The sequence below is a fragment of the Xenopus laevis genome, chromosome 6S (assembly GCF_017654675.1).
Source record: "Xenopus laevis strain J_2021 chromosome 6S, Xenopus_laevis_v10.1, whole genome shotgun sequence".
NCBI classification, from domain to species: domain Eukaryota; kingdom Metazoa; phylum Chordata; class Amphibia; order Anura; family Pipidae; genus Xenopus; species Xenopus laevis.
Window position 1 is genome coordinate 21,165,723 of NC_054382.1, and position 24,286 is coordinate 21,190,008.

General features: G+C 44.0%; 1 protein-coding gene across 6 annotated transcripts in view; it reads right to left on the reverse strand.

Annotated features, from left to right (window-relative positions):
- The window catches only part of cacnb2.S (calcium channel, voltage-dependent, beta 2 subunit S homeolog), a 186,561-nt gene that overhangs the window by 123,851 nt on the left and 38,424 nt on the right, over positions 1-24,286 (reverse strand). The window contains exon 1 of one of the 6 annotated variants that reach the window (XM_041567435.1): positions 22,719-23,340. The exons of 4 other annotated variants lie outside the window; for them this stretch is intronic. In XM_041567435.1, the coding sequence (XP_041423369.1) occupies positions 22,719-22,766 (48 nt within the window). In that variant the 5' untranslated portion in view covers positions 22,767-23,340. Of the gene's footprint in view, positions 1-8,356; positions 9,179-22,718; positions 23,341-24,286 lie in introns of those variants that run through there. One more of the 6 variants, XM_041567431.1, reaches the window with a different exon arrangement.

Consider the following 24,286-nt stretch of genomic DNA (forward strand, 5'->3'; position numbering starts at 1 on the left):
CAAATTATTTTTCAGGCTCCCAAAGTGTCTAGAAGTTGTACTGCTTTACTAATATTTATTGAAATTAAGGATGCACTGAATCCTTGTGCCTGGCTGAACCGAATCCTAATTTGAATATGTAAATTAGGGGCGGGTAGGGAAATCACATGACTTTTTGTCACAAAAGAAGAATTTTTTTTACTTTTTCCTTTCCTGCCTCTAATCTGCATAAGCAAATTAGGATTCAGATTCAGTACGGTATTCGGACGAATCTTTCACCAAGGATTCGGGAATTCAGCCAAATCTAAAAGGGATACTGTCATGGGAAAAAATTTTTTTTTTTCAAAATGAATCAGTTAATAGTGCTGCTCCAGTAGAATTCGGCACTGAAATCCATTTCTCAAAAGAACAAACAGATTTTTTTATATTCAATTTTGAAATCTGACATGGGGCTAGACATATTGTCAATTTCCCAGCTGCCCCAAGTCATGTGACTTGTGCTCTGATAAACTTCAATCACTCTTTACTGCTGTACTGCAAGTTGGAGTGATATCACCCCTCCCTCTTCCCCTCCAGTAGCCAAACAAAAGAACAATGGGAAGGTAACCAGATAGCAGCTCCCTAACACAAGATTACAGCTGCCTGGTAGATCTAAGAACAACACTCAATAGTAAAAACCCATGTCCCACTGAGACACATTCAGTTACATTGAGAAGGAAAAACAGCAGCCTGCCATAAAGCATTTCTCTCCTAAAGTGCAGGCACAAATCACATGACCAGGGGCAGCTGGGAAATTGACAAAATGTCTAGCCCCATATCAGATTTCAAAATTGAATATAAAAAAATCTGTTTGCTCTTTTGAAAAATGGATTTCAGTGCAGAATTCTGCTGGAGTAGTACTATTAACTTGTGCGTTTTGAAAAAAACATGTTTTCCGATGACAGGATCCCTTTAAATAGTGGATTCGGTGCATCCCTAATTGAAATTTTATATGAATTAGGGCCTCATGGGTCCCTATACCTCCTGGGCCCCCCTGCAGCCACAGGGTCTGCTTCCTCTGTAGTTACACTCCTGGAGGACATAATGTACAAGTAAAAATCCCCACCTGTATAATATCCTGAACTATAATTCATACAAATACAGCATATAGAGAATAATGTACCACCTTGTAAAATATAAGCATATCAGAAGTCAGCTGCGAGTTCCATGACATGTTGACACATGAGCATATTAATAAAAGTTCCATTAAATGTTGGCATGTTGAGTCAAACAATTCAGAAATATTCCTACTGCAAATTTTAAGAGAGACTATAAATGCAATGATTTCCAATGATTTCCATAAAAAGTATTGTGCTCTATAATTAAAATGCCAAAATTATAAAATGACCAATACATCACTTTATGAGATGCTGTATATGCAGATGGATATTCAGAGACAGACAGACATACAAAAATCACTGGTTTTTGATCATGTAAATATTAATGAAATTTCCCATTTGGGATTTTAAAGCATAAAGCTCTTCCTTGTTGATATCACTGACCTGGGAGGCCTAGTGATATGCAATTAGGTTAAGTGTTGAGATTTTAAGCATTAGCCTTTCTAAATATAGATGAGATTTTAAGCCCAGTGCTGAATGATGATTCTCATAGGCTGCAATGTTGGAGCCTGACTACTGAATTCAGCCATAAAACAGCTAAAAACACTGTCCATTTGCAAACATTCAGTATATAAATACTCTTTCAGGAAGTCAAAAAGGGAAGTCCCGCAAACAATTTTATATTTAAATGGTATAATAATATAAATTTTTGTTAAAACAATGTATTATATAGTTTTTTCCTAATATATAGGTTTTTGTTTCTACCTAGCAACATAACCCTCTGTGAAGCACTGAATCTATTACATGGGTTAAAGGGATAGTTCTCCTTTGAGTTAAAGGGATTCTGTCATGATTTTTATGATGTAGTTTTTATTTCTAAATTACACTGTTTACACTGCAAACAATTCACTCTACCATATAAAATTTCATTCCAGAACCAACAAGTTTTTGTTTTTTTAGTTGTAATATTGATTGTAGGCGCCATCTCAGGTCATTTTGCCTGGTCCTGTGTTTTCAGAAAGAGCCAGCACTTTAGGATGAAACGGCTTTCTGGCAGGCTGTTGTTTTTCCTACTCAATGTAACTGAAGGTATTGCAGTGAGACCTGGATTTTACTATTGAGTGTTGTTCTTATGTCTACCAGGCAGCTGTTATCTGGTTACCTTCCCATTGTTCTGCAGTTAGGCTGCTGGGGAGGGAATGGAGGGGGGTGATATCACTCCAACTTGCAAAACAGCAGTAAAGAGTGACTGAAGTTTATTAAAAGCACAAGTCACATGGCTGGGGGCAGCTGGGAAACTGACAATATGTCTAGCCCCATGTCAGGGAGCCGGGAGCTCCCTCCAGGGAGGTTGTCAGGATCAAGGAGGAAGCCCTCTTGAGGGAACAAGGTCGCGGTGTCCAAAGGGTTAAACGAAGAATAGTCAGGATCAGGCAAGAGTTCACAGGCAGGCAGAATACAACAAGGTCCAAGGTCCAGGCAAAGGGGTCAGGAAACAGATCAGGAACAAGATTTGGCAATAAGGTACACAGGAAACCCAGGATACACTTTAGGGAAGGTAATCCTATACTTGGGCGCCATTCTGGCGTCTAAACAGGCTTTTTATTTGAATTTGGCGCCTTAGTGACGTCATTGACGTCCTTGCGCCGACGTCGGCGCACTGACGTCATCGCGCCGGCGCCGCTTACCCACGTGGCGGCCATGGGCGCCGCCATCTTGGGAGCGACGCCGGCAGGAGAGGACGCGCCGCCCGGAGCTCTTGGACCTGCTCCGGGCGGCGCTCGTGACAGTACCCCCCCCCTCACGGGGGGCCTCCGGACCACCAGGATTTGGCTTCTGGGGAAATTTGGAGTGGAACTCCCTCACCAGACGAGGAGCGTGAACATCACGGTGACCTTCCCAGGAGCATTCTTCAGGGCCAAAGCCCCTCCACTGAATGAGGTACTGAAGAGACCCTCTGGAGATCCTGGAGTCTAGGATTCTCTCCACCTCGTACTCGAGTTGACCCTCCACAGAGATGGCAGGAGGAGGAGATTGACCGCCAGAGAACCGGTTGGTGATGGCGGGTTTCACCAGAGACACGTGGAACACGTTGGGGATTCTCATCTCTGGTGGCAGTTGGAGTCTGACAGCCACAGGGTTGATTATCTCCAAGATGGGAAATGGACCCAAGAATTTTGGACCCAACTTGGGAGATGGTATCTTCAACCGGATATTCCTGGAAGAGAGCCAGACATTATCACCCACCTTGTAGGGAGGAGAGGATCTTCGACGACGATCCGCGAAAGTCTTATGAACAAGAGCGCTCTTCTCTAGGTTCAACTTGGTAGCAGCCCAAATAGCAGACATATGGGCTGCGGAGTCGTCAGCAGCCGGGACATCAGATAGCACAAAGTCTTGGGGAAAAGCTTGAGGATGCAGACCATACACCGACATGAACGGAGACCTCCCTGTAGAGGAATGACAAGCATTATTATGAGCGAATTCCGCCCATGGGAGGAGATCAGACCAGTCATCCTGGCAGAGGGATACGTGGTTCCTCAGGAACTGTTCCAGGGCTTGGTTGACACGTTCAGCTGCCCCATTCGTCTGCGGATGGTATGCAGATGAAAACTGAAGAACAATTCCCAGGTCTTTACATAGGGAACGCCAGAATTTGGCAGTAAACTGGGTGCCTCTATCGGAGACGATCTCCACCGGGAAACCATGCAGGCGGAAGATGTACTGGATAAATAGCTGGGACAACTCCACCGCAGAGGGCAACTTCTTCAGAGGGATGAAATGGGCCATTTTGGAGAAGCGGTCAATAACAACCCAGATCACAGTATTCCCACCGGAGGGAGGAAGTTCGACAATAAAGTCCATAGAGAGGTGCGTCCATGGACGAGAGGGTATCGGCAAAGGCTGTAACAACCCACTGGGGCGGGAATGGCTAGGCTTAGAAGTGGCGCAGACATTACAAGCAGCCACAAAGTCCTTTACATCCTTGCGGATATCAGGCCACCAGACTAGGCGCCTCAAAAGTTCAAGGGTCTTGGCCGGACCAGGATGTCCAGCTTGCCTGGAGCAGTGGGTTTGTTGCAGGATGGCCAGGCGAAGTTCTGGAGGGACGAAGGCCATGCCAATCGGAGTATCTTGAGGAGCCGAGGACTGCCCAGCCAGAATCTGGTCGGCAAATTGGGGATACAGAGAGGCAATGATCTTGACTTGTGGAATGATTGGTTCCTGTCTCTCAGGGTCACGGTCCACCGGAGTGAAGCTACGAGACAAGGCGTCGGCCTTCAGATTTTTGGAACCTGGGCGATAAGTCAAAACAAAGTTAAATCGGGAAAAGAAAAGGGCCCACCTGGCTTGTCTGGGATTTAGCCTCTTGAGGGACTGTATGAACTCCAGATTTTTGTGATCAGTGAAAATCTGGACAGGAATTTCAGAACCCTCCAGGAGGTGACGCCATTCTTCAAGGGCAAGCTTGACTGCCAGGAGTTCTCGATTTCCGACATCATAGTTCTGCTCTGCGGATGAGAACTTCTTGGAGAAAAACGCACAGGGGTGCAATTTTCCATCAGAGGAGTGTCTCTGAGACAGGATAGCTCCGGCTCCGACTTCAGAAGCATCAACTTCGATGCAGAAGGGTAGTGCAGGATTGGGATGTCGAAGAACAGGAGCAGACGTGAAGGCCTCTTTCAAGGACTGAAAGGCTTCTATGGCAGATGGAGGCCACAGGCTGGGTTTACCCCCTTTTCGGATGAGGGCCAGGATAGGTGCAATGCGGGAAGAGAACCCCCGGATGAACTGTCGATAATAATTAGCAAATCCGATGAATCTCTGGATTGCTTTGGTACTCAGTGGGAGAGGCCACTCCTGGATGGCCGACACTTTCACGGGGTCCATCTCAAATCCCTCTGGAGAGATAATGTATCCTAGGAAGGGGATCTTGGATACCTCGAAAACACACTTCTCCAACTTGGCGAAGAGAGAGTTCTTCCTCAGACGAGAGAGTACCTCCTTCACCTGGGAGCGATGACTTTCAAGGTCCTTGGAAAAGATCAGGATGTCGTCCAAGTATACGACTACGAACCTTCCTAGGAGATCTCGGAACACATCATTCACAAACTCCTGGAAGACGGCAGGGGCATTGCATAGTCCGAAGGGCATAACGAGATATTCATAGTGCCCATCCCGAGTGTTGAATGCCGTCTTCCATTCGTCACCCTCCCGGATGCGAATGAGGTTGTAGGCCCCCCGGAGATCCAACTTGGAGAAAATCTTTGCCCCTTTCAGCTGGTCAAAGAGCTCGGCAATCAGGGGCAGAGGGTATCTGTTTTTCACGGTGATCTTATTCAGACCCCGATAGTCTATACAAGGCCGAAGGCCTCCGTCCTTCTTCTCCACGAAGAAGAACCCAGCCCCTGCAGGAGAGGTAGAAGGGCGGATAAACCCCCGCTGGAGATTTTCTTGGATGTACTCCTTCATAGCGGTAGTCTCTGCAGGAGAGAGAGGGTAGGTGCGCCCTCTGGGGGGCATAGCTCCAGGCAGGAGTTCAACCGGACAGTCGTAGGAGCGATGTGGGGGAAGGAACTCTGCAGACTTTTTACAAAATACATCGGAAAATCCCTTGTAAGTGGAGGGTAAAGTCTTTAATTCCGCAGAGGAGACATTCACCTTCTCGAGGGGTTTTGGCGGAAGGCAATGTTGCAGGCAAAATGAACTCCAACGAGAGATCTGCCCAGTGGACCAGTCTATGGTGGGGTTATGCAGACGTAACCATGGAAGACCCAATATCACTGGAGTAGAAGGACAGGGGATGATGAAGAATGAAAGTTTTTCTTGATGCAGCGCCCCAACTTGTACAGATAGTTCCGCCGTGAACTTTGTGACGAATTCAAACTCCAGGGGTTTGTCATCTATGGCAGTAATTCGCAGGGGAGAAGACAATGGAAGCAGAGGAATCTTCATGCGTTCGGCAAAAAAGGCATCCATGAAATTGCCATCCGCTCCGGAGTCGAGGAAGGCCCTTTCGAAGATAGACTTACTTGCCAGGTGAATCTGCAAAGGAAGAAGAAGCCTGCGTGAATTTTCTTGATACTTCTCCAGAGAACCTCGAGTGATGCCCCCTACATGAGAAACCTGAGACATACCTCGGGGTACAAAACTCTTGGCTTTGGCAGGACAGGCGTTGGCAAAATGGGAATGCCCACCACAGTATAAACAGAGACCTGCCATACGTCTTCGGAGTCTTTCCTGCTCGGAGAGGCGAGTCTTTCCTACTTGCATGGGTTCCTCCAAGGGAGACGTCGACACATGGGTCACCGGAACAGCGGGTGTTTGCAGAATCGGCCTTTGAAAGCGAGGGGCCAACATGGGAGAAAATCGTCTACTGCGCTCTCTCTCCACCTGGTGCTCTCTGAGACGAGTGTCCACCTTAATGGATAGAGCGATCAACCCTTCCAGGGTGTCAGGAGTCTCTCTGGAGACGAGATCATCTTTGATGCGGATGGATAGGCCTTGGTAGTATACGGCCTTGTAAGCGTCATCACACCAGGAAGTCTCCGCCATCAGTGTTCGGAAGTCTATAGCATACTCATTGACACTGCGGCTTCCTTGCCGGAGCTGCAAGAGACGGGCAGGGGCGTTCGTAACCCGACCTGGAGCATCAAAAACTATACGAAAAGCCTGGAGAAAGTCTTTAACATCAAAAGTCAGCGGGGAATTCTTCTCCCAAAGAGACGTGGCCCACTCTAGTGGCTTGCCTTCCAATCGAGACATCACATACCCCACCTTGGAACGCTCGCTAGGAAACTGTGTGGGTTGGAACTCAAATTGAATTTGGCATTGCGTGGCAAATCCCCTGCAGGCTTGTGGGTCCCCACTGAAACGAGGGGGAGGTGGAATGCGAGGCTCACCTGTCGGGTAGCTTGTGTTCGTGGGGGCTGCCGCCATGGGGGGATCCCCAGTAGGTGGAGCAGTGGAGGACGCAGAAGGCACTTGAGCCAGCAGGACATCGAGTGCTTGCCCAATGCGAACCTGCTGGTTTTCGTAGTCCTCCATGCGGGATGCCAGTCCGCGGAGCGCTCGTCCGACATGAGGTGTGGCTTCCTCAGAAGGATCCATGGCCCAAGTATAATGTCAGGGAGCCGGGAGCTCCCTCCAGGGAGGTTGTCAGGATCAAGGAGGAAGCCCTCTTGAGGGAACAAGGTCGCGGTGTCCAAAGGGTTAAACGAAGAATAGTCAGGATCAGGCAAGAGTTCACAGGCAGGCAGAATACAACAAGGTCCAAGGTCCAGGCAAAGGGGTCAGGAAACAGATCAGGAACAAGATTTGGCAATAAGGTACACAGGAAACCCAGGATACACTTTAGGGAAGGTAATCCTATACTTGGGCGCCATTCTGGCGTCTAAACAGGCTTTTTATTTGAATTTGGCGCCTTAGTGACGTCATTGACGTCCTTGCGCCGACGTCGGCGCACTGACGTCATCGCGCCGGCGCCGCTTACCCACGTGGCGGCCATGGGCGCCGCCATCTTGGGAGCGACGCCGGCAGGAGAGGACGCGCCGCCCGGAGCTCTTGGACCTGCTCCGGGCGGCGCTCGTGACACCCCATGTCTGATTTCAAAATTAAAGATAAAAAAATCTGTTTGCTCCTTTGAGAAATGGATTTCAGTGCAGAATTCTGCTGGAGCAGCACTATTAACTGATGCGTTTTGAAAAAGAACAAAACTGTTTTTCCCATGGCAGTATCCCTTAACGTTTTAGTGCGTAATAAAATGGCCCATTTTTAGCAACCTTTCAACTAGTCATAATTTTTTAAACATTTTCTTTTCAACTATTTGCCTTCTTCTGCCCCTGATTGATTGATGGTCAGGGCTTTCCAGGTTTAAATGGGGGTTCACTGATACCAGACAGCCAAACAACTATTGCTCTGTGAGGCTACCATTTTGTTGTTATTGTTTCCTTTTATTACATATCTTTCTCTTAGGGCACCCTCTTAATCATCTTCTAATCTCCAGTCCCTGGTTACTAGGGTGAATTGGACCCTAGCAATCAGATTGCAGCTGAAATTCCAAACTGGAAAGCCGCAGAATAAAAAGCTAAATAATTTAAAAAAACACAATAATTAAAAAAACAAACAAAGATCAACTGCAAATTGTCTTAAAACATTGCTGTCTAAATTACACTTAAATGTAATTTAAAGGGGCACTACTGTTATAATGCACAAAAAGAACATTATTCAGCAGACAATTAAGAAATTTAGAGTTTTGCACTTTTGCAAGTGCTACTTACCCAAGACACATTTTTACCCTTGGGAGGTTTTAGCATGGCAACATGAAGTGAGGAGGTGATCAGTAACAGTCCCACCAGCATAGAAAGTGCTTCTCTCCCAGTTACCCAAAAAAATATAGTCCCTTTGCCCACTCAAGGCAGACATAGTAACATATGAGTAAAAGAAGTCCAGGAAAAAGCCATTAGTTCTCAAGTTTCCATTCAGTAAAAAAATTCTAGGCCAGTTTTCATTACGTAGAATTCACTCCAAATATCTTCATGATAACCAAAAAAATAAAAATAATTGAACAAAAATAAAAAGCTTCTGTAAGAAAAGATCTAATGTCACAATGGGTTCATCCTTCTGCTGCGAAACATCCGTACTGATTACTCACCCAGCTTTAATAAAGGCTTTGAGGCTGGAGCTTACAGGAGAATTAAGGCATAAATACTAGAGGCAGCTACCATGCCGAGGACCTTGAGAGTCGCATGGTGCTAGTTGCAGAGTCATAAATATATATGTGTGTGTGTGTATATAAATATATATATAATATGTGCAATGCCAGGCGCTCTCTTCGCAGAACTAAATATAAAGGAAACTGGAGTACCGTCTCCAGCAATGATAAATAATTCATGCAAAGAGGTACAGATTATACCTCTGCTGCCTGACCAGCCCCGTTGCGGACAGTTGCTGCATGGGAGACTCACAGTGCACCTGTTGTTGATGTAACTGCACCGTGAGATTCTGGTCTCCTAACAACCAATAAGATGGGACTGAAAGGTGAGTATAACAAAGAGAAAGCCGGCCTGGCTGCTCTGTCCCTGCGCTTCTGTTTATCCATGTCTCTGCCCCCTTTACTTTTACTGCACTCGCTGTCAATCTAGATTAGGGCAAGTAGATCCAGGCTACATTTTGCAACTACCGCAAGTGATTAGAGTTGATTGAAAGCGGATCATGTGTTTCACTCTGCAAAGGTTGGGGCTTTCAAAGGGGGGGAAAAGGAGAAAACCCATCACACTTTTTTTTTATAGCTGTACAGCATCAATACAGTCCAGTACACACACACATATATATATGTTTGTGAAGGAAGAAAGCTCTCACGACAATCATCTGATAAGTCAAAAATAATGCTTTACTGCATCATAATAAATTTGGACATCGACGCATTTGGATCCACTGGGGACCGTCATCAGGATGTCCTGACGACGGTCCCCAGTGGATGTCCAGGGACATCCTGATGACGATTGAAACAATTCGATGTCCAAATTTATTGTGATGCAGTAAAGCATTATTTTTTCCTTATCACATGATTGCCGTGAGTGCTTTCTTCCTTCACCAACATATATGATTTTTGGTTAGCACCCGGCTAATGCTATTAAGGAAAGGTGAGTGCCAGCATCAAACATTTGCATATATATATATATATATATATTCGCAAGTAGAAAGCACTGACGGCACAATTTTCATAAAAAATAGAAGACCTTTATTCCTCCTACTACATGTCTACCTGTTTTTGGACCGTCTTGGTGAGCACTTTTTCCAATTTGAATAGTGTGTGCACATACACAGAAGTGAATATATATATTAGGGATGCACTGAATTCAGGATTTGGTTCGGGATTCAGCCAGGATTCGGCCTTTTTAAGCAGGATTCGGATTCGGCCGAATCCATCTTCCTGGCCGAACCAAATCCTAATTTGCATATGTAAATTAGGGGCGGGGAGGGAAATCACGTGACCTTTTGTTACAAAACAAGAAAGTAAAAAATGTTTTCCCCTTCCCACCCCTAATTTGCATATGCAAATTAGGGTTCGGATTTGGTTCGGTATTTGGCCGAATCTTTCGCAAAACATTCGGGGGTTCGGCCCAATACTTTTTTGGATTCGGGCGAACCCCCGCATCCTTCACGAAAGATTCAGCCGAATACCTCTATCCTCTATTTATGTATGTGTGTGTATATATATATATATATATATATATATATATATATATATATATATATATATACAGTATACATAAATACAGGGCCGGAACTAGGGGCAGAAGAGACACCTGTCTAGGGTGCTTGCATCCCCCCCCCAGTGATGTAGTAGCACAGTTGCATGTGTGTGCGTGCACTCACATGGGGGAGGTGAGGTGGCCAATCAGGTTGCCTTGGGCTCCCGGTCAGCTTGGCCCGCCTCTGCCGATCATCATCAACACCGGAACGTTATCAGCCCCTAATGATAAAAGTCAGCCACATCAGTCCACATTTGTCTCTTGAAAAATACATTACGGAATAGTGTGGATAAGGGATCTATTGTCAGGAAACCCATAATCCAGAAAACTTAGAAATATAGCAGTGCTGTTTCTCATAGTACAGGTATGGGCTCTCTCATCTGGAACCTACAATTCTTTGTTATTATTTCTTTCCATCCTGCTATTTCTATAGTGTGACACATTTCTGCAGCACTGTACAAAAATCGGTCACTGCCTCAGTTGAGCTTACAATCTGATTTCCCTATCACATTCACTCACACAATGGTAAGTTTTAGCAGGAGCCTGTTTGTGTGTTTTTGGACTGTGGAGGGAAACAAGAGTATCTACAAAAAACCCACCAGACATAAAATACTGACTCTTTGGGCTAGAATAGACCTTAGCACCCTTGTGATATGAAGTAGAAGTGCTACCTGATTTAGACGTGTAGCTTTCATATCATACACAACAGCCATGAATATCCTGTATGTCAGGGATCCCCAACATGTTTTACCCGTGAGCAACATTCAGATGTAAAAAGAGTTGGGGAGCAACACAAGCATGAAAAAAGTCCCAGGGAGGGGGTGCCAAATAAAAGATATGATTGGCTTTTCAGCCCTATGTGGACTGTCATAACCATTACCATAAACCGGGTTTTTATTCAATCAAAACTTGCCTCCAAGCCTGGATTTCAAAAATAAGCACCTGCTTTGAGGCCACTGGGAGCAACATCCAAGGGGTTGGAGAGCAACATGTTGCTTGTGAGCCACTGGTTGGGGATCACTGCTGTATGTCATCAGTTAAAATTAAAATTTATTTATGTAATTTCTTCCACACGGCTCCCAGTAGCTTGTGAATTATACAAAATAATGTACCACAGTTGTAAAATCTGAGGCTATTAGAAGTCAACTCAACTCAACCTGAATAAAAGTATAAAAGTAGATGAGGCTCATTTTATTGTTATACTTATTCTATTATTGCTAACCTTCCTTAAAGGGGTTGTTCACCTTCCTACACTTTTTCCAGTTCAGTTCATTTCAGATTGTTCACCAGAAATAAAGAATAAAGATGGCAAATTGTAACAGCTCAGAATCTGCATCTGGATCACTGAACTGCCAGACTGAAACACCAGAGACAGGAACCCTAAACGTTAGCTTTCATTTTGGAAAAATGGTAAAAAAATTAAAATGGAAAGTAATTTAAAAAAAGTCTTTATTTCTTGTGAACAATCTGAAAACAGCTGAACTGAAACAAATGTTTGAAAGGCGAATAACCCCTTTTCTAGGGGTTTCTCTAGTAGACTTTATATGTATAAAGATCCAAATTGCAGGAAAGATCCGTTATACGAAAACCCCCAGGTCCCGAGCATTCTGGATAACAGGTCCCATACCTGAAGTAGCATGTTACATGATATATTGGGATAGCTTCATGGGTCTGAACATGTTTCCCATGCAGTGTGAGCTTACACTTGCTCCATGGGGAATGTTCTGGTGGGCACAATCAGAATAGATATGAAACTGTGATCAAAATTTCAGTGAAACAGATTTTTTTGTTTAAATACATGAAAACCTGGCTCCTAACCTTCCCCCCCCCAAAAAAAAATGCTTTGTTTGACAATTACTGAAGAAGTTGGTTCTAACAGCTGCTCACAGATCAGAACAAGGAATATGTTGGGCAGTGAGACTGCAGATCTATTACAGAAATAAGATCTACCTGTACGGCTCATTGTTTTTGAATTGTAACTCAGCTATTAAGGCAGGGGCACACAAAGCTATTGGGGGAGATTGGTTGCCCAGAGACAAATCTCTTCTTCTTCGGACGACTAATCGCCCCGAACTGCCCCGCCGGCTATAATCTAAATCATCAATGGAATGGCACTCGGAGTGCTTCGTTTTCTGAGGTCATCCAAAGTTTACTCGTGAGGCAACTTCGGGCGATTTTGGAAAATGAAGCGCTCCAAGTGCCACCCCGCCAGCGAGCGGGGATGTTGTTTGGCTAGATTAGTCGCCCGAAGAAGAAACGATTTGTCGATGGGCGACTTATCTCTCCCAGTAGCATTGTGTGCCCCTGCCCTCAGGGCCACTATTAGAAAGCACGGGGCCCTGTACAACAAACTTTTTGGGGCCCCCGGGTCCCGCCCACACAGCCCCCATCCCAGATCCCGCCCACTCCACACAACAGTTAAAAGACCACACAGACATCAGTGCTTAAAAAGGTAACCCCCCCACACACAAAAGTTATAAAAAGCTATTGATGGTCAGGGCCCTCTTATAAGTTAAAAAAAACTGTGGTGCCAGGGACCCCCTTAAAGGTTTTTTCAAAAATTGGTGGTCAGGGCCCCGCTATAATTTAAAAAAAGAAAACATTGGCACCGGGGCCCCCCTTACAAGTTAAAAAAAATTGGGGCCCCCAAAGAATATTTTTTTTAAAAAAAACATTGGCACCGGGGCCCCTCTTACAAGTTAAAAAAAATTGGACCCCCAAAGAATATTTTTTAAAAAAACATTGGTGGCAGGGGCCTATAGAATATTAAAATAAAAGAACACAAATTGGTGTTCAGTAGAATTGAACTCATGGCTTCAGGACTTCAGCTTCGCCTCCTTTCGTGACTGAGTCTTTTGGCCGATTCGGGACTTAAATTTCGGCTGTTTTTGTGATTTCGGGTCTTTTTGTCGCTTCGGGACTTCAGCTGTTCAGCTTTTCAGCGCTTCCGCATTTCGGCTGTTCGGGACTTTGGAAATGTCCGCACGGCTTTGGCGCTGTCACGGGGAGCCCGGCTCTTTTTCGAAAGTGCAGCACTGCCGGACCCCCCTTCAGGGCCGGGACACTTGTACCCCCTGTCCCCCCCTGATGGCGGCCCTGCCTGCCCTTACCTGTCTGAAAATCAAAGGCCATATCAAATCTCTAATCCAATCACAGCTCTGGGGTGGATTTATATTTCCTCTGCTTGGGACCCGCTGTTGATAAAAGGATTTAAGATCCCTGTTTTATATCTCTCTACAAACGATGGAAACTGCAGTTGGGAGAACACAATCACTTATGCAAACTTAATAAACCATTAAAATGTCAATTCTATAATGATTCTGCATATTGCTGATAATTTAACTGTCCAATTTGCATTTCCCTGAGAAAGAAGAACATGTTTAAACAAACGGCTTTTGTTCTTTTTCTATTGTGCTGCTCTCCAAGCTATTGTAGTTAGTCCGGCAGTTAATGAAATGGGCACATAATGTTCTCACGGCAAAGTGTATTTGGGGAGCTTAACTAAACATATCTATTGTGTATGTAAACTCTGCCTGAATAATATAGAGCAGTTCCGCAGACAATCACAATACCATTAGGACAGAGACGGGAATACTAGACAATCAGACAAATGCTATTATTGCCCTTCTCTGCTAATCCCCTATTAGACATTGTTTTGAGATTAAGGGGAAACCTCCTACAGACAGATTTGCTCATGTACTTCTCATTGAGAAAAACAGATCTAGTGTCGGGAGGGGGGAAATTGAACCTTTTATCACTTGTAAACATTAATTATAACCAGTAGCGGGCTAATCCGACCCGCTGCCGTAGGCTACCTGGCCACTGCGATCCCCTCAGTGCTCGTGGTCGCTCCGAATACAGAGTGCACACACGTGCGCAAAGCAATGGAGGGGAAGGCAGGTGAGAGCGCCGGAGGTGAGAGGGAGGGGAAAGCACCGGAGAGGGAGGGGAGAGTGCCAGAGGGGAAGGGAGAGGTAGGGTAAAGTGCTGGAGGGGAGAGGAAAGAGCAGGAGGGGAGGGAGTGCAGCGAACATGGACTAGGAGTAGGCAGAAGACAGGTACCTGCCCAGTGCCCCCCTTTTATTGCGCCCTAGGCAGGTGCCTCTTCTGATATCAGCCCCCCCCCCCCACCATCAGCCTAAGAACAGAACAATGGGAAGGTAACCAGGTAGAAGCTCCCTAACACAAGATAACAGCTGCCTGGTATATATAAGAACAGCACTCAATATTAAAATCCAGGTCCCACTGCAACACATTCAGTTACATTGAGAACAGCCTGCCAGAAAGCAGTTCCGTCCTAAAGTGCTGGCTCTTTCTGAAAGCACATGACCAGGCAAAATGACCTGAGATGCACCTACACACCAATATTACAACTAAAAAAATACACTTGCTGGTTCTGGAATGAAATTTTACATTGTAGAGTGAATTATTTGCAGTGTAAACAGTGTCATTTAGAAATAAAAACAACATCATAAAAATCATGACAGAATCCCTTTAAGATGGCCATACACATTCCTCTATATGGGCTGCTCTAATTGGCATTGAAGCCAGTGACAATAAGATTCTTGCTCTGATGAAATATTTGAACCTGCCCAATTAATATCTGGCCAAATATCAGCCAGATATCAGTTGAGAAGGCCTGTCAGAGGGCCCTATACAAAGGCCAAGAAACTGCTGAAAGTTTTAAAAGTTTGCATAAGTTTGTATTCCCACACTTTTCGTTCATTATGCAAACTTTTTAATGTCTGATGACATTAGAATTTAGCTGGTCATAGGTACAAAGATATAGTTGTACGAAACTAAGTTTTCTGTGATTTTCAGACTGTCTGTTGGCTCCGAATAATGGTCTAGTAATTTTTCGTACCATGACGATCGGTTATTTAGTTGATCCCACAGGTCAGAAGATTTCTGTTGGATTACGATAATATCTTTGCAAGATTGCCAATCTAACAATCTCCATGGGTGACCATCACTATTATTTGTCGGACATAACTTTTCAATTGCTGTCAATTAATGGTCAGAACATTGTCTGATTTGATATTTTTTCTACTTATTTTAGTATATTATTTTGTAGATCGTTACATTGAAACAAATGATCTTTCGTCATACAAAGAATAAAATCTGCAAGTCTATGGCCAGCTTAACTACCTACACTAGGAACCATTCTAAAAAAACAATTCTAAACAAATCTTAGAGCGAACAAACTAGTACTTGTATAGGATCCCTTATCCGGAAACCCGATATCGAGAAAGCTCCGAATTACGGAATGGCTGTCTCCCATGGACTCCATTTTATCCAAATAATCCAAATTTTTAAAAATTATTTCCTTTTTCTGTGTAATAATAAAACAGTACCTTGTACTTGATCCCAAATAAGATATAATAGCAAAACCAGCCTATTGGGTTTATTTAATGTTTAAATTAATTTCTAGTAGACTTAAGGCATGAAGACCCAAATTATAGAAAGATCCATTATCCGGAAAACCCCGGGTCCCGAGCATTCTGGATAACAGATCCCATACTTGTACTGTAATCTGCAGTCTACTTCACACCTTAAGGGCAGAGACACACTGTCAGATTCGGGGAGATTAGTCGCCAGGCGACAAATCTCCTCTTCTTCGGGGTGACTAATCTCCCTGAACTGCCTTCTCCTGCCATCCCACCGGCTATAATGTAAATCGTCGGCGGGATGGCAATCGGATCGCTTCATTTTCTGAAGTTGCCCAAAGTTTTCTCATGAGGCAACTTCAGACGACTTCGAAAAATGAAGTGCTCCGAGTTCCATCCCACTGGCAATATCCATTCTAGCTGACGGGAAGGCAGGGGAGGCAGTTCAGGGAAATTAGTCACCCCGAAGAAGAGGAGATTTGTCGCTGGTGACTTATTTCCCCGTGTTTCTCTGCCCTAAGGGTGGTGGCACACAGGAAGATTTAGTTGCCTGCAAAAATTATTTGCTACTGTAGGCGACTAATCTCCCCGAAATGCAAATCACCAGCGTCACTTCAGTTGAAGTCGCTCAAGTTGCCTCACAAGGAAACCGAGCGACTTTGGAAAACTGAAACAACCGATATGCCTTCTTACCAGCGATTTGCAGTCTCGCTGGTAGGAAGGCATTTCGGGGAGACTAGTTGCCAGCAGTAGTGAAGATTTGTCCCAGGCAACTAAATCTTCCTGTATGCCACCACCCTAAGTCTAAGGGTAAGGGCACACCTGGAGATCTGAGGAGATTTAGTCGCCCCGGCAACTAATCACCTCTTCTTTGGGGCAACTAATCTCCCTGAACTGCTTCCCCGTGTCTTCCACCTGCTTCAATTAAAAAACGTGCTGGTGCTTCGATTTCCGGAGTCGCCTGAAGTGTCCTTGTGAGCAACTAAATCTCCCTGAATCTGCCCGTGTGCCCCTGCCCTTACTGGTTCCTTATCTGGACCCCTTTGCATAACCCACTTCCTCATATATCTGTCTGTGCTTACAATCCATAATATTCATGTGTAAGTTTCCTTTTGTTTCTCACAGTTTTCTATACACAAAATGCTGTGTGTGTGTGTGTGTGTGTGTGTGAAGAGCCAACATAGCTTCTTTGTAATCAGCTTTGAAGAAGTAACTGAAATATTCTGGAAGCTTTCTGTGATTATCATCTTAGTTAGCCAATAAAGGAATCACCTTTACACCACTTTTGTTATGCCTCATATCAAACATTTTACCCTATAACTTTTTCAACTGGCTAACACCCTACACAATACCTAAATATATCACAAAATTGAGGCTAAAGATTAAAGATTAAAGATTTCTCTATTAAATATGTTTAGGTTGATGGCAGATAAGTGGGGGCAATCACAACCATACACTCTCACATGCAGAATAACAGGTTCATACTCTCTCACCAAAGCAGAGCTTCTTTTCTAAAACACTTTCTAAAACATCTTTCAACCTGGCTGTGGATCAGTCTCTGGATAAAAAATAACAAATTAACAAGCATGAGGCTGCAGTTACCAGAGGGGCCTGCAATGTTGAAAGGAGGGAAAATAAGCAATTGCTTGAACACTATTATGGGACCCTAGGGCCCATTTTTCCTGACCTATTTGATGGTATTTGATGGTAAAACTCCAGGGAGCAAATGATGCCAAAAAAGACTATTCTGATATCATGTATTTCTGATAACCAGAATCTTTTTACTGCAATACCGAGATATATTGCTTCAATCAAGTCAGAACATAAAACAAAGGAAAAAAGTTGATGGTTCCTTTCTGTAATTAACATCAAAGACAGAGGGGCAAATTTACTAACCTCCGAAAATTCGCCAGCGACGGCTTCGCTCACATCGTAACACTTCGCCAGGCGCAGATTGGCCAGGATAACGCTAATTCACTAAAATCCGAAGTTACGTCCAGGGCGCCGAACGCTGGCGAAGTTGCGCTAGCGTTAATGCGGCAAGCAAAACGAAGTTGTGCTAGCGTTGCCTTATTTGCATACGGCGGGAAGTTGAAGTTCAATGGATGTATATGTAAATACATTACACTTCACAAGCCTTTAGTAAAAGAAAATAGAGTTGTTATATTGCCCTACACATGAGCCCAGTGTATAGTTTATGTGCCATATGTTCGAAAATGTAGGGGGAAGCCAGTTACCCCCAAAAAAATTTACACTCTTTTTCAGCCTATCACCCTGAAAAAGGAAAAGACAGTAGCGTTTTTTGGGACTGTAGACCTGTCTACTCTATTGCACTCCGCCTGGTCTGAGGTGGCGAAGGCAAGTCTGGCGCAAGAGGTAACGTTCAGTAAAATCCGCATCTTAGTGAATTTGCGTAGTTAAGTTGATTTGCCAGAGCACAAATTCGCCAGGAGTTAGGGAGCGAAGTACAACTAGAGAGACCTATTCTATTCATTTGGTCGGTCCCATCCTCAGGAGGCCAGGCAGGCAATGGGCTAATATAGTGGCCCCCCTGGGGTTTAGAGCCTTGCTTATTTAGTACTATGGGGCCCCATGGTTTTTGATGGTGGCTGTAGGTTCAAACACATTCCCATGCAACAGTAAAAATATACTTACTATTCCACCTTCAGAAAAATGTGGTTGCAAGCGCATTTATGAGCCCATTTGCTACTAACCACGCACGCTTTTAGCTGGAATATTCCAGGGTAGCGTAATGACCTCATTATAAAATATGCAAGCAAAGCACCGCTGTCATAATATTACTATGTAATGCTCTAGATCAATTTTTTCCATGCGTGTTTGCTATTCCGTGCGCTGACTTCATAACATGTTTTATTGCTGTTAAGATCTAAAAGCACAAAATGTCTGGGTACCTAGCTATAAATACATAGAAAATATACAATTGTTGTGCGCAAAAAACTAAAATTCAAATCTCCCCCGGTATCTGGCACCTGCACTGTTTCTTATGAGAAGGAAGAACAAAGGGCATGAATGCGTGTGGCACAGGGGAACCAGCTCATGTGCATAAGCCCAAGCTTATAGTTTGAAAAATGAAGACTAAACAGAACAGTATAAAAAATGATCCTATGCTCAGTTAAAGAGCATGATTTGTAACACAATGAACACATCTTATGACTCACGATTTACGCACTGTACAACCTTTCAGACTAAAATGACACTCTCTTTGCACATATAGTGTCCCCACTAGCTTCCTTGTCTTAGCTGCCGCCAGTAGGGACTAGCAAATTTTTTTCGGCGAGATTCGCAGCTGAAATGACACTCATAGGGGCAAATTTACTAAAGGGCGAAGTGACGAACACTGGCGAAAATTCGACAGCATGACGTCATTTCAGGACTTCAGCCGAATTTACTAACGGGCGCTGGCGTAAATTCGCTAGCAAAGGAGATAGACTGTAGCGATACTTTGCACTCTAACGGCAGACGAATTTTCGCTCTGGCGAATGGACGTAACTACACAAATTCACTAACATGCGGATTTTAATGAACGTCCTTCAGACCTGGCGAAGTGCATAGAGTAGATAGGACTTCCACAAAAAAAATGTGAAAATTTTTCTAAGTCCCAAAAAAACGGTGGTGACTCAGTTTTTCAGGGTGATAGGCTGCAAAAGATCATAAATTTTTTTAGGGTACCCAGCTTCCCCGCTACATTTCCTTACATATGGCACATAAACTATACACTGGGCTCATGTGTAGGGCAATATAACAACTCTATTTTCTTTTATTAATGTTCCCTGGGCTTGTGTAGTGTAATGTATTTGCTGCAACATATTGAACTTTAACTTCTCGCGTATACAAATTAACCAACAATAGCGCAACTTCACTTTGCGTGAAGAATTAACGGTAGCGAAATTACGCCATAGTTCGGCACCCTGGACACATCTTTGCATTTTAGTGAATTAGCGCTGTCCTGGTGAATTTTCGTCTGGCGAAGTGTGGCGATGTGAGCGAAGCCGTCGCTGGCAAATTTCCGCTGGTTAGTGAATTTGCCCCATAGACTTCAATGGGAGAAAAAAAATTTCCTGCGCATCAAAAACTTTGTCGTCCACAGACTTTAATGCATTTTGGCAAATTTTTGCCGAAACGGGTCAAATTCGTCCATCCCTAGCCGCCAGTTAAAAACCCGGTGGGCCCCACTGACCAAGACCTGCACCCATCTACAACCCAGGTTTACCCCCTATACATTTCCCCCTCCAGCTTCGATAATGGCTCCAACTACAGCACATGTACGTACATGACTGTTTTGCCAACCCGACTGTCCCTTCTTAGCCTGTCAGTTAGAGTTTCTAATGCTAACAGACTACTGCTGCGCAAATATGGCAGCCCCCTCATACAGGAACATGGGGGTAAGAAAGGTAATGTAAAAACATTAGGAAAATACTTTTATGGCAAAATTATAAATAGCATTCACAGTCACAGACAACATTATGATTTATATTAAAAAAAGTTATTTTCTAAAGTCAGTATTGCTTTAAGATGGGAACCAAATCAAGATCAGATCACATGGAGACCCAGTAGGTCTAAGGATTGTGGACTACCTGAGGGCCTAATTTATAAACAGTTGATGGGATTTCCATTTGGAATAGGAAACTCTGTAGAAGCATCTACTGACAATTTTCCAGTGGGAAGAAGTTGTTTGTCCAAGATAAGTGTTTGGACTTACTGTACCAGTCCAGAGGTTCAGCAACCCCATAACAGTAATGAGTTGTGTATTCAAGGCTGTCTAAGGCAGCTCCTCATCATATTAGGCCATCTGAGCCATTTAATAGAATGTATTATTAATCAGATTTCTGTTATGTATTTAATATTGTGTATACGGTTTATGGTTGACTCCTAAATTCATGTAACCTGGAGCAGCTGAGTGTAAGTGTGAAAATTAAGTGCAAGAAAAAAAGTACATGGTGTTGGAGTATGCGGCAGTGACAGGTACCAATGATGAGCTGGAGGTGAAGGAAAGCGGTCCCAGAATAGGGGTAGGCAAACAGAAGAGGTACATGCCTAGTTCAACACTGTTATGACCTAGGCACATGCCACTTCTGCCTATCTCTAGTTATGGCCCTTTGGCTGATACAGAAGCCCAAAACATATGGTGTGATGTGTCTAGACTTAAGATAGCCATACCTTTTAAGATCCTTAGCCCAATTTAGCCATTCACGCATGGGACACATACATTGGCCAATAAGGTGCCAACTCAGTCTGAGGGGAGCAGCTTTTATCATCTTATGTGCCCACCTTTTACATGCAAAGCAACAGAAATACTGGGAATGAATCCAAGCTTTGCTTCTGAGTTCTCCATTTTCATGTTATGACCTACAGGCCAAAGCTGAGCCAGTGGGTTTTAAAGCACAGCCACGGTAGCCACTGATCAGATCCAAATTGCCCTTACTAGGCATCTGTGCAGTAGCGTTCCTAGAGGGGGGCGGGCCCTGGTGCGTGACACGCAGCCGGGCCCCGCCCCCCTCCGTACTGCCGATTTTGCTGGGGATTTCAGTGGCTTGCGGCACTGCCGGGGGGCCCTGAGGGGGTGCGGGCTCGCACCCCCTGCTCCCCCCGTAGTTCCGCCAGGCAGGGATTCTTCATCAGTGTTGCGAAGCAAGGGAAGATGTTCCATTAGTAAACTATTAGGACTAAGGAGGCTCTCTCCTCATTTATATCTCAAAACAGGAATTTTGGGAATCCCAGTTTCCCTTTATAGTAATGCAGGGGCCGTTTTTCTTCTCTCTGGCTAAAATTCAATTGCACGCAAATGGGATTTCACAGTCAAAATCATACTTTCTTTAAATTTTAAAGAAACCCATGATATAACAATATAAAACAATATGATATTCCACAGGAACCTGCAGGCAACATGGCACTGTGACCATTTTCTTTTTTTTACCTAGTTGTGATAAATAGGGGAGATGCTGTTGAATATGTAGGGTTACTTTCAGTGATAAAATCTGTATGGCAGCTTTCACCTCATTTTGTCTGCACGCAGAAAGCTGTACTGTTTCATTAAAGGATGTTCGAGGGATGTAAATGCAAGGCAGCTCAGTTAGAATGCCTGCATAGCAGAACAATAATTCTGATATCTGGATAATGAGATGCTAAATATCATAAAAAAAGTTGTAAATGTAAGCAAGCAATGTCATTAGCAAGATAGCCAAGCTCTCCTTGAATCTAGCCAGTTTCATACATTGCTATATCTGTCTAATGTTCTTGCTTACACCTTGGTCTTCCCATTTCTTTGAGTTGGTCCATTAGTCAATAATCATTTTAATCCATCATTCAAAATATCTGCCCATCTCCCATATATTTCACAGCTATGATCTGTCTACCTGCTTGTCTATCTACAACCCCAGTCTATCTGTCTGTAACACTGAGATATTATGGATGCACAACTGTTTATATTATGGGTTATATCCTCCCTTATCGATTCAGACAAGTGTAAAAAAATAAGATAAACATGCTGCATGTGCCGCTGTATCTTCGCTCAAAAGGAGAGAACATAGAACATAATCAACTGGCGCCCAACAAGTGCCCACAAGCACAATGGATTGGTTATGTTGTATCAGTCCTTATACCACAATGCCATAGAGAAACACATATAATGTACTGCAAATGTGCTTTCATGATTAATTTAAGAAGCCATAGACGTATAGGACACTAATGAGTAGTTTTGATGCCTCCCTTATGGTTTACGTCAAAGTTAGAACATCATGCTGAGGCTGGTTTATACTCAGTATTTGTATATATAGTTTTGGTATATAAATATAAATTAAGTGAAATTGCCTGTTTCTAAACCCAATTCACAACCCCATCTGCAATAACGACAGCAGAACCTCTGCATTTGGCATTTGCAATCGTCTATTTCTCCTTAGCTTCTAACATGCTTCTCAAGAGGAGAACCTGCTCATCATCATCATCATGATATCACAATCACGGAGCAATTAGGAACTTACGTAGGAAACCTGTACTCTCCGTCGATGTCCCAGTCCACAGCACTGCATGAAGAGGAATGTAGAATCCCATCAGCATAAGGCTTCACTTGACTCCAATCAAGCTCACCTTGTCCTCTGAGAGATGGTCCATGTCTCCTCACCTTGTGGCTCGGGATTCAGGCACCAAGCCACCAAACATTCAGCTCGCCAATAAGCTAAGCAATACAGAGTTTATTTTCAAATCTACGGTCACGATTCATTTCTCATCCACGGAAAGGCAATCCTCAGAATCAAAAATGTTGTTTACGAAGATGCTTCGTTGATTGATGGGGCATGGTAGTGATCCTTGGTGAGGTCTGGTCTTTCATAATAAGCTTTTGAAGGGTTCTACCATTGTATTAGGCAAATAACGTGTGTAGAACATTACATTTCAGAGATTGAATGCTGTCGCTGCGGTTGCTGCTGCTGTTTCTGCAGTGATACGTTTAATCCCTCACAAAAAAAAAACAGCATATCGATAACAGCCAGGGGTGAGTGTTGGGTACAGAATTACCCAATGTGGAGCCTCAGTGCACAGAATATCTTATTTCATATTCATGGGATTGCAGAAGATTGAGAAGAACCTTTTAAACTGGCTGCTTGTTGTACGCGTTTCAAATGAGGCTGCAGACAGCATTGCTCCGTGGCCTTTTACCTGGCTCACTCAGACGCTGTTGCAGTTTTCTACATTAACCCATAAAGCACAGATATAATGAACATGTTAGCAAAGAAATAGCCCAATTGTCCAAATCAGGAGATCAAATTGGACAGAAATGCCACTGGATTATTCATAGCAGACATTAAAAAAACAGCAAAGCTTATGCTGCACTAATAGGCATGCAGGGTCATTGATACAAAACATGCATGTTAAATATTGCATATCTTTGACCTTTCAGGAATGCTGACTTCAGCTGTTTATTCCAAAGTATTTTGATCCCTGCAGGTCTCTATGAGAACCCCACACTGATTAACAATAGACCTAAACATAACCCACACATCAACATATAACTCAGGACATTTCGTTCTCTCTTTAGGAGAATGGAAATAATTCAAATGACTCAGCTTTGCAACCCAAACCTCATCTTCTATTTTCTATTTCCACAATTAGCAGTGGAAAGCCCAGTCTGGTTAATTTTTTTGATTGGCTATCCCAGTTGGAAAAAAACAATGGTTTTTCGTTCACTGCCACAAAGAAGCACCAAGTAGCACCAATCAAAATGCTACATGCAGGGCCGCCATCAGGGGGGTACAGGGGGGAGAGTTGTAGGGGGCCCCATGGGTAAGGGGGGCCCGCCATGCCACAGCCCCCTGCTTTCTGAGATTGGTCACAGAGTTTAAGAGTTTAAGTCCCGGTTGAGCTTCTCAGGGATTGGATAGCTGAGGTTTGAACTTCCCCTCCACCTCATCCAATCAACATGCAGCTTTACCGGGACTTGAAATTCTGTGACCAATAAGGGAAGAAGATGCAGCCACCTGTGCTCCCCTCCTCCCTTCTGTAGTTGGCAGCTCACTTACAGCAGGTGGGCTACTCTAATGAAGTGCAACATGGC